Raw genomic sequence first — 11,342 nt, 5'->3', positions numbered from 1 at the left:
GTTTCTGATTCTGGTATCTATCCCTGTGTGCCTTAGGGTCACTCATGTCCGAACTCCAGGAAGTCCTTCGCCTCCCCTAAAACTCAAGGACAGGTCTCTCCCTCCCTCCCTCTCTCTCCCTCTCTCTCTCTCTCCCTCCTTCTCTCCCCCTCCCCCCTCCCCCCTCCCTCCTTCCCTCCCTCAAGTGTTAGGGCAGTGATCAAGCAATTCGGAGCCAAGGAAATGAACACTCGTAAATAAAGGGATGTTAAGCTTAATTATTAGCTCAAACAAACAGATTTAAAAGCATAACATGAAAAGAATGCCTACCAAGCAAGAGGATACTCAAACGTCTTACAAGCTTACTAAGAGCTCCTTAAGGATAGCAGACATAATTCAAAAGGGTACCACTTGCTACAATGCCCAACACTAGATTTTGGTCAGAAACTTCCAACAAACAACAATGCTGCAGATTTTTTGACTTCATGTCGTGATCACAGGACAGGAAGACCTGACTTTGATTGGGTAGCACATGTCGGATGGGAGTAGAAAGTCAAGAGACCTGCAGTGGGAAAAGCTTTGAAGCTCCATAAAGATCCCACTTTCTTTACTCAGTATTAACATTTAAAAAACCAAGCAGGTTAGCTCAGGATGATGGGAGCTAAGAAATGTGCCTTTTCAGTTTGCAGCGCCTGCCCTATGGAACGTCTTGCCTCCTAAAGTTTGATTCAGTAGCTGTGGACTTTAACTCCCAGAATTGCTTGAGCCAGCATAGGAATTCTGGGAGCTGAAGTCCACAGGTCCTAAAAGGGGTTGTAGTTACCCATCCCTGAGCTACACTCACTATTGGATTTCAATATTGCAGATCGTGAGGAAGGGTCCATCTGGAACAACTTTTATCGACATCCATGGAACCCCTTTCAGGAGACATCTTCACTCCTGCTTTCCAATACAAAATAAATTTGAAGATAGAATATCTGTTATTAGGTGCAAAGGGGGCAGGGTGGCTCAGTGGTTAAAGATGCTGAGTTTTGTCAGCTGGAAAGCTGACAGCCTGGGTTCAAGACCCAAGTGCCCACACTATGGGGTGAGACCCTCTTTACTTGCCCCGATTCCTGCCCATCTAGCAGTTCGAAAGCACGCAAATGTGAGTAGATAAATAGGTACCACTTTGGTGGGAAGGTAACGGTGTTCCCTGCATCTTAGCCACATGGCCGTAGAAATGTTTTTGCACAACGTTGGCTCTCGACTTACAAATAAAAGAACTGCCGCCCCTAGAATCAAACACAACTGGAAAGGTAAACATTTAGCTTTCTTTACTAGATGCAAAGCCATGGAGATCAATGGGTATTGGGCTGATACGACCTCTGAAGACCATCTGGTGGACTTCCTTATGCAGTTGGTTGGCCACTGGGAGAACAGATTATTGGATTATTTGGGCTGATCCGAGAGGGCCCTGCTTATGTCCTTATGTTCTCGAGGAAAAACTGAAGTGAGCAAATGCAAAGTCCTACATTTAGTGAATAACATGCCTCACTGCAGAACCTTATTAAAGGTTCTGAAGAGCCTGGAGGCAAAATAACACACTTAAGTGCTCCCCGCATCCTATGTGAGCCTCATTGCTTTCTGTCCTTGAAAAACAGCAACATTTGGGGAGGGGGAAATGGGTCTCTGGAATGCCAAAGCAACAAACGGGGAAGGTAACCATAGAGATCTCTGCGTCAGTACCAGCTTGAATTGATGCAATAATATTTGCACACAGGAAAATAATATTTTGCAAACAAAGCATAGCAGGGGGACAAATAACTTTGAAGTTCTTGCAGGCGGCCCTTTAATGTACCAGACAGCGCTGAAATGAATACTCTTGCTCCCTGGCTGGAATGTGATGTGGGGGGGGATGTCCTATCTCGGATCTGTTATCTGTTGCCACCACCAGACCTGCTTTTCCTCTCTATTGGTGCCTCACGTTGGAATGCTTGATGTGGATGCAAGCCACATAATTTTTTTTTAAAAAAAAAAATTTATATTGATTTTCAAACATCAAAAACAAAAACAAAAATGCAAGGTCTTTTTTTTGTAATTTTGCAAACCACATACTTTATCCCACCTAATGTCCCTTCTGCATTGGTAGGACTTGATTTGATTGGTTGGCTGCCCATCTCCCTTTCAGAGGACTCTGACTCGCTGAGCCAGTAAGACCATGAATAATAAATACTTCTAATAACAATAAAGATTACCATTAAAACGATGGAGAAGAAGGATGCAGGGCAGTGATGACATTCAATTTTTTCCCCTACTGGCTTGGTGGTGGTGGGGGTTCCCATGACTGAGTGGGCGTGGCCAACTCGATGTCACTCATGGCCCTGCCCACTCAGTCACATGACTCCACCACCACCAAGCCATGCCCACAGAACCTGGTAGGAAAAAAATGTGTGTATGAGCACCAGAAGGTGACTACTGCAACCCTCTCTACATGGGGCTCCCCTTGAGGAGCACTCAGAGGCTCCAACTGGTGCAGAATGCGGCCGCGCGCGTACTTATGGGGGCGACATGGAGCTCCCACGTGACACCTCTCCTGCGCGAGCTGCATTGGCTTCCAGTGGTCTTCTGGGTGCGCTTCAAGGTATTGGTTCTCATCTTCAAAGCGCTCCATGGCTTAGGGCCCGGTTATTTACGAGACCACCTTCTGCCACCGATAACCTCCCACCGGCCAATACGCTCCCACAGAGAGGGCCTCCTCAGGGTGCCAGCGGTCAGGCAATGTCGGCTGGTGACCCCCCGGGGAAGAGCCTTCTCTGTGGGGGCACCCGCCCTCTGGAATGAGCTACCCCCAGGGATACAACTGATCCCGGACCTCCGGACCTTCCGCCGGGCCCTGAAGACTTTTTATTTCAGCAAGCCAGGCTGGGTTAAAAATTTTTAATTGGGGAATTTTATGGGTAAGGGGTTTTAAATTGGGGAAGCCAAAGATAAATTTAATTTCGTTTTATAGTATTTTAATATTTGTATTGTGTGTTTTTAATTTTGGCTGTTCACCGCCCCGAGTCCTTCGGGAGAGGGGGCGGTATAAAAATTAAATAAATAAATAAATAAATAAATAAATAAGGAGTCATAGTGAATGCTGTGGCAGAGAAAAGCTGAACTTTTCTCCCTCCATTCATAGCCGAGCTGCTGCTCCCTTTATGATCCCCTCCTGGCCCCCTCCCTCCCGGGGACTAGCTTAAAGGAATGGGTTGAGTGGCCAGAAGGGGTGAGCAAGCGGCTGGAAGGGGTGAGCAGCGAGCGGGCGCAGGACCAACCAGGGGTGGTTTTTACTGGTTCGGCGAACCGATTCAAATCGTCCCTACTGGTTTGCCCGAGCCAGTCTGAACCGGTCAAATTTCACCCCTGATGCAGGGGGAGATGAGGTCTTCTCTTAATACATCAACCACCCCTGAAATCTAGGAAAAGCTTCCTTTGTCATCGTCAGAAGGCTTTGAAGAATTCTATGGATCTATGGAAAGCTATGAGAACCAATTCTGGATGGGACCAATGGGCGAGGTGGCCCCTGGCTCTGAAGAAAGCTGGGAAGTATGGAAGTTTTTGAATAGACTGCGCACGGATACAACAAGATCCAGAGACCTCCTGAACAAATGGGGCTATCCTGTGGCTTCTTCTCTTTGAGATTGTGGTGACATGCAGACAATAACACACATATATATACCTACCCTTTGTGCCCTGATCAGTGTACACTAGGGATGGGTTCTACTTACTTTTACTACCGGTTCACTGGTTGCAGATCAACTTTGATGACATCCGGGTCAGTGGGTGGAGCCTCCCGCCGGTTTTATTACCGGTTCTTGTGAACCGATCCGAACTGGGGGCGACCCACCACTGATGTACACCTGAGGACCTCATGGGAGAATGACAGAAACAATTAATGTTGCTAGTTTCTGGGCAAGATCTGTTCAATCTGTACATGTTTTCATCTTGTATTTTATATTTTAAGTTTTATATCATACAGTGTGCCTTGTTTTAATTGTGATGCCTCTGACACAAATAAACCAACCAACCAACTCCTATTTACATGTTTGAAGCTTGCTCCCACGGTCCCTTTGAGACTGAAAGCTGGCTTGGTTTGAACACAAGCCACAATTTCCCTCTCTATTCTCATTTTGTCCTGAATTTTAAACTGCCAGCTTATTTCTTTGCTGCCTTGATATATCTAAAGGGTTTTGAAGCAGTGCTGGAGGCAAGCTGGACTCAAACCAAAGAAATCACAAGACATCCAAAGAAATGATAATCCACTAGATCAATGCAATAATTTCCCTAAAGAATAAAATTCTAATTATGTGCCTCCTAGCTTTGTGTTTCAGGAAAACTTTCACCCCTTTTCAACCTTTTTTCCTCTTTTTTTAATTTTGGCAATTATCCTGCATTGCAAATGATGTTTCCCTCCCAAGAAAGTTTGCTTTATGAATTTAATCAAACTCCTCCAAGCAGCTTCAAAGGATGGAAAAATCTAAAGGGAGGGAAGAATGATTTTGTTTTTCGGAGGGTGATAATTGTGGATCAGACCTAAAACAGAAATATGACAGACAGGTGCACGTAGATTGTTCTGCATCACTTTATTCTATTATTCATTGCTTGACAACAGGAAAGCAGAATAACCAACTGGTGATTAAGGAGATAAAAATAATTGCATTTGTAAAACGCCAAGATCCAAATTTAATCTCTCGAATTGATTAGATAAATATGTGTGGGAGAAGGAAATCACCAGGGTTGAATGTCTATATGGAAATAAGATTCAGCTATCAGTACTATCAGTATTGTTGTGTATGTGTTTGTGTGTGTGTGAATTCTAGACATTTGTCTTCCTGTTCTCTTGGGAAAATTGGAATTACAAATAACTCAACAGAACCGTAACATTAAGCAAATTTCTACTGGATGACTACTCAGACCTATTTACTCTGTTTTTACTACAAAGCAAACTTAATTAACTAACTGCACGAAATAATCGAGGATGTCATATTGTTATTTTAAACTTCGATTGATTTATTCTATGCCTTGGATAACAATAGGTGCAGTTTCTGGTTTTGGAATGTTAGAATACTGAAATCAAAAGCTTTAGAACATGATCTTACAGAATGCAAAGTACTATAATGTCAGCAACACTCTATAGAGTACAGGAAAAAAAAATCACAGCACTGGCATTCTGAAACAGAACAACAACAAAAGTTTGCTTACTTTCTGAAAGAAATCCACCTTTGATTTAAGAAGGTGCAAAATATGGTAGATTGGCACGTGCAGCTGATAGGGTTGCCAGGTCTGCTTCCAAAAAATAGCGGACAAGCGGGGGGGGGGGGGGCGTGTTAAGTAGTAAAATTTTTTTAAAAAAATTTACAATTAAATTATATATTTTCTTACAAACATTTTAACATGTATTAAAATAATCACTTCAAAACTTTACTTAAAATTCAAAACATCAAATATATTAAATAATATGTAAAATATTAAATTACATTTTACTTTGCTGTCGTGTGTATTTTTTATTTGACTGCGCAGCTTTGATCAATTCTTTGTTTTTAAGGAATAATTCTTTAATTTCAGTACAACGTTGAGAAATATTAAAAAATACAAAGTTCACTTCGAACTGATACAAGCAGTCGGTTATGTTCGTCAGCCCACAAATTTCCCATGACGCTGAAAATTCATTCAACATTTGCATTTGATACCGGAATTGATGCACAATACTGGAACAGTTTCAGTAAACTCAGAGCTGGCTCTTTCTTGAAAAAGTACGTCCACTTATCAAAGGATGAATCGCCCTGCAGATGAACATAAACTTCTTCTAAGGCAGAAATTTCATCGAAGTGAGTGTTGGGTGGAAGTTCTTCTCACCATGGTGATAATAACCAGATGTTCGTCATTTCTTCTAAAGTTGGAGGATTATTGCGATCAATTAGATTGAAACAACTTAGCGTCTCATATACTGAATCGGTGAAACTATACCACTTTTCTAGGTACGCAATGGCTCTTTGATACATGTTGATGGCTTCTTTCTTGAACTTTTGCACGGCATTCTCAGGCAAATGTTTTTTATGTAAGGCAAATAAAACTTTCATTCCAAAAAACTGCTCATCGTATTTTTTTTTTTGCAAAGAATCAAGCAGCTTACACATGATAATGTGAAGATCACATGAAAGAATTTTCTTGCTTTCCAGCTTCAGTAGGGTGTCTTGCATTATTGACATGAAGAAGTGCGTGAAATATAAATACAATTCTGAAATTGTTGGTTCATCGTCCTTTGCGAGTTCATTTTCCTGATCCGAAATAAGATTCCAGATAACCTTATGGCACTCATCAGATCCAAGAGAAATAAAATACGATTTTAGAGGTATCCAGTTTAAAAGAAGTCTTTCGACCGCTTTAAACAAACTTAACCAATGTGTTGGAACATGGTGCAAAACTTCATGGAATTCTGACTTGCAAAACTCAAAAAATGATTTCAACTCTTCTCGTTTCTTCACAGAATTCGAAAATTCGGCAAAAACCTTCAGCACTACATTTTCGATATCAAAAGATAACTGCTTTAATGCATTTTTTGCACTGTTGTGTAAAATGTGATTATTGCAATGAGCATTCGATCTTTGTCTCATTCTAACTTATGAAAAAAAAGACAAAACGTGATTCTCCTATTCTTATTCTCTTAGACAGTACAGCCATTTACATACCATTTCATCATCAAGCTTTTGAATAAAAAAAATGTCCACTATTTTGTGAAAAAAAACATTATTTGAAAATTCCAGTCTGGGTATCAACGATTGAAGCATTTTCACATTTAACACATTTAGAAGGGAACAAATTGTTAGATATAGTGAATTATTGGATGAAAAGGGTGAAGTTAAATTGAAGCAAGAACTGGAAGAACAAGGTTTAAAGATGAATTGGCTTTCTTATTTGCAAATACGTTCTAGATATGATAAAGATTGTAAGTCAGAAGGTATTTACAACACTTTGACTAATTTAGATAAAATCTTTATAGGCTCTGATGACTATGTAATTAAAAAATTGTATGGTAAAATTATGGTTTGGTAAAAAATAATATATTTTAATTTAATTTATTTAATTTTAATTTTAATTTTAAATTAAATTTTAAATTAAATTAAATTAAATTAAATTAAATAATTTAATTATTTTAAAAAAATAATAGTATGGTAAAAAATAAAAAATAAAAAAATTGTATGGTAAAAAAAATGGTAAAATTAGAGGTAAAATTGGAAGAAGAACAAGTTAAAGAAACAATGATTGCATGGGGAAAACATTTCGGTCATGGAATTGATTTAGAGAAATGGCAAAAATTGTGGTCGCAAAATTATAAAATGACAATGTCAACAGCATATAAGGAGATAAAACCCGAGATTTTTTATTAGGAATTATACCAGAACCATACAATAGAGAATTGAGATATTTGATTTGAATGCATTGACAGCGGCTAGAATTGTGTTTGCTAAGAACTGGAAAAATGAGAAAATAATTTTCTTTGGAATGATAATGCCATTGTTAAATAAATGACAAATGAGAATAATGATATAAAGATATATATTAGATTGATAATATGAGAAATTAGATAATTAGTAAAATATGATTATGGGGAAGAAGCACAAGGGATTTGTAGCCAACCGACACATTGCTTGAAATTGTAATGGATGAAGGATGTTTTATGTTTTGTTTGTTTAAAAAAAAATGCAAAAAAAAAGTTCAATAATTTGAAATAACATCTAAGGGACCAAATGTCCAGATAGTGCAAAATTAGAAGGCTTATTCATCGTAAGGCTGGGAATTCTGTCTATGTAACTGAAGATGAGCTAGCTTAAAAAAAAACCTTACAATAAGCAAATCCCAATTAGATTTAGTGGCTTCTTTCAGTAATAGTGCAAAATCGATCGGTTTCTTTCACTGTTGACAAAACAGATTGCTTCATAAAAGGAGCACAGTTGGATAACATGAGGCCATTAGAAGCATTATCAATTCTGTTTTTAGGGATTATAGATAAAGCAAGCCAGAAGATGTGATATGAAAACGTAAAGGAAGTCCAGCTACTTCGGCTTCTTAACTTAGACAAAGTCTTTTCGATTTTTTCCAGGTGCGATTAATCTTTGGGATGGTTAAGATTATTTCATTTTCAGGTTTCCGAATATGAATAAAAGCAATCGAACAATCCATCTGCCTTATTCTTCATCTGATTCGTTTATGAGGGGAGCATGTGCATTCTTTTCCTTCCGTATGCCAAGTCCAATCGTAATTTGTCTGTGGCTCTTTTTACAATTCTGCAGGTAGCTGCGGACAATGAAAAGATAATTTTAATTAGTCCCACTGTAGTTCTGTTCAGCTGATTGCTTATGAGGTCATTTGGGGGGAAAGGAAACTGGGAGAAGCTTTCAACTTTCAAAAACCTTCTGCAAACAACCAGGATAATTGTCCTACAAGAAGGAGACGCTATTATCTCGCCACCCCACCCCACCCCAATGTCAACCATGAAGTTGGCTGAACTGTGGCCACTTTCTTTTTTGTAGTTTCTAGGGAGGTTTCTTTTCTCACTGCTTCAGGGATGACACAGCCTGGAGTGAAGGGGCCAGGGAGGGGGTTAAAGATTATCTGGGGTGTTGTAGCCTAAATAAAAATTTTTCCCCTGGGAATCAAGGACATCCGTGCAGGTGTCCGCAGGGTGGAGACTGAACTCATCTAGCAACTGGGCTGCATTCTGATTGGACCATGTGACTGAGACTCTGGGGGGAGGTGATGTTTTACTTTTAATAGGGGTGGGGGGTGGGGTGGGAAACCAGCGCCAACTTAGAGCCAGTTTTCCACGAGGAATATGCCAATTTGATATGTCCTAATAAAAATGTTCTTTGAGGGACTGGCCTGCCTCAGAGTTCTTCTTGAATGGGATGTATCTCTTGGAACCCTGAATACCCACTGTGTGAGGAAGAAGAAGAAGAAGAAGAAGAAGAAGAAGTAGAAGAAGAAGAAGAAGAAGAAGAAGAAGAAGAAGAAGAAGAAGAAGAAGAAGAAGAAGAAGAAGAAGAAGAAGAAGAAGAAAAGGGGTATATCAGAAAGAGAAGTAACAGGAAGAAAAGGAGAAAGAGAGGGGAAATGTAACAGAGAAAACAAGAGAGAGAAAGAAAGGTCCACTCATTTCTCATTCAGGTCCACACCTCCATGGGAGTCATCGCCCATAGTTTCTCCTTGAAAAAATGTGGCCCTTAGTAAACAGGTTCCCCATTCATATGTTATACTTGATGCTTGAGAAATCCACTTTGAAGAAAGTTCTGGAGTTGCCTAATGGGATTCTGGAAACATAGGAACTGAGTAGGTATGTTCTGGAAGGAAATATCCTCTTATTGAACTTCTCGGATTCTGAGGAAACCTTGTCTGATTGCAAAAAAGGAAGCTGTGCCCTACCTGACCCTAAATGGTTCCAATTGAAGACAGGTCTCCTTATGGCAGAGTCTTCAAACTTGGCAGCTTTAAGACTTGTGAACTTCAACTCCCAGAATTCTCCAGCCAGCATAGCATAGCTGGTGATGACGTAACGAAAGGGCTTTGGGCAAATCCTACTATGGCTCTGCTTGAAGGAGGCAGATCTTTGTTATGTAGAATAGGCTGGCCCAGGCCTTAATGGCAAAGGTGGGAGGGCTGAATTTCTGCCTCCCTTTTAGGGGAAATATTCTGCCCTTTTAATATTTCCTAAAATATCTCATTTTCCTAGGAGAGGGGTGGGTGCTAACTTCCTACAGTCTCTACCAGTGGTGGGTTTCAAATTTTTTTACTACTGGTTCTGTGGGCGTGGCTTGATGGGAGTGGCATGGCTTGGTGGGCACGGCAGGGGAAAGATACTGTAAAATCTCCACTCCCACCCCTCTCCAGGGGAAGGATACTGCAAAATCTCCATTCCCTCCCCACTCCAGGGTATAGGAATTTAGCACCCACCCCTTTCCTGGAAGAGTGAAATATTTTAGGAAATATGAAAAAGGCAGAATATTATATTTCCCTGCATGAGAAATGGAGAAGCATATTTTACAGACAAAGCAGCTCCCACCTTCCTGCCCCCCACCCTTTGTCAATGGGCCATTAAGGCCTGGGCCAGTCTATTCTACATAACAAAGATCTGCCTCCTTCAGACAGAGCCATAGTAGGAATTGCCAAAGATCCAACAAAGATAGGATTAGCCCTCTACACAATAGCAGCAGAAACTCACCACATGTGACCTGGGAAGCACATGTGACCATCAGCCAGCAAGACCCCCACCCCCTGGGAGTCTGACAACCAATCAGGATACTCTTTCTGAGCCCCAGGAAGTTCAGAGCCAGAGAGGGCATAAAACCCGGGGACTTGCTGTGTCTTGCCCCTTTTCTGTTCAGGAACTCAAGCCATGTGATCCTGTCCACCATTAAACCATCTTTCCAAGCAGTCTCCATGTGCCAGGTGTCTTTTTCCCCACTTGGAGCAGAACCTAGAAGGAGATTTCTTCCAACAAGGGGAAGGTGCAAAATCCCCATTTCCTCCTGATCAGCTGGGACTTGGGAGGCAGAGAATAGATGGGGTGGGGCCAGTCAGAGGTGGTATTTACCAGTTCTCCGAACTATTCAAACTTTCTGCTACCGGTTCTCCAGAACTGCTCAGAACCCTGCTGAATGCTGTCACTGGACAACCACCAGAGGAAGCAACGTTTCTTATATTCCTTCATCTATTCTTTTATTCCTTTTGCAAGTCTCCGCATACCCCTTTATTCAAGGACATAATGTTGATCAGGAATGTATTATTCCAGAAAACTTACCAATAGACCAGGGAATAATTCACTGCCGTAATGAAGATTGCAAGGGCAAAATGCCAGCAGAAGCACATGGTGATGAACATTAAGTTGCTGTGGTCATTCAGATCCCATTCTGATCCTCCCCATGGTGGATACAACACAAAACCTATCTGGATTAAAAAAAAAAAAGAGTATTTATGATCTATGCAATTGATAGGCATGTCAAGTCTTGGGGTAAAGCACGAATGGCAAACATTGAGTTTAGAAGCTGTCCAGCATAAAAATAATTCATCTAACACCTTATTTAATATATGTTTTACCCCACACTTCTCCTTTCCCAACAATGTCCAAGTTCTGATGATATTCTAATAAAGAGATTAGAGGCCAGTGAGGCAGTGTTTAAACAGAACTATGATTACGTTACTACTTTGGAACTCTGAATTAGCTAAACTTCGATGCTCAAATCAGTTCATATTGGCTGTATATCAGTGTTGAAATCCAACAATTTTTTACTACCATTCTGTGGGCGTAGCTTGGTGGGCGTGGTGTGGCTTGGTGAGCGTGGCTT

At 40.7% G+C, this 11,342-nt stretch overlaps 1 protein-coding gene across 3 annotated transcripts in view; it reads right to left on the bottom strand.

The window, feature by feature from the left end:
* Positions 1–7,360: 7,360 nt before the first annotated feature.
* The window catches only part of TMEM45B (transmembrane protein 45B), a 47,481-nt gene continuing 43,499 nt past the window's right edge, over positions 7,361–11,342 (bottom strand). For all 3 annotated transcript variants that reach the window (XM_034421962.3, XM_034421959.3, XM_034421961.3), the window contains 2 exons: positions 10,799–10,944; positions 7,361–8,298 (listed from right to left, as the gene is read on the bottom strand). In XM_034421962.3, coding sequence (XP_034277853.2) covers positions 8,190–8,298; positions 10,799–10,944 — 255 coding nt within the window. In that variant the 3' untranslated portion in view covers positions 7,361–8,189. The remainder of the gene's footprint in view (positions 8,299–10,798; positions 10,945–11,342) is intronic.

This window comes from Pantherophis guttatus, chromosome 9 (assembly GCF_059756535.1).
Source record: "Pantherophis guttatus breed Tessera chromosome 9, ASM5975653v1, whole genome shotgun sequence".
NCBI classification, from domain to species: Eukaryota; Metazoa; Chordata; class Lepidosauria; order Squamata; family Colubridae; genus Pantherophis; species Pantherophis guttatus.
Note: the sequence above shows the minus strand (reverse complement) of the source record. Positions and strands in the feature narration are given on the sequence as shown.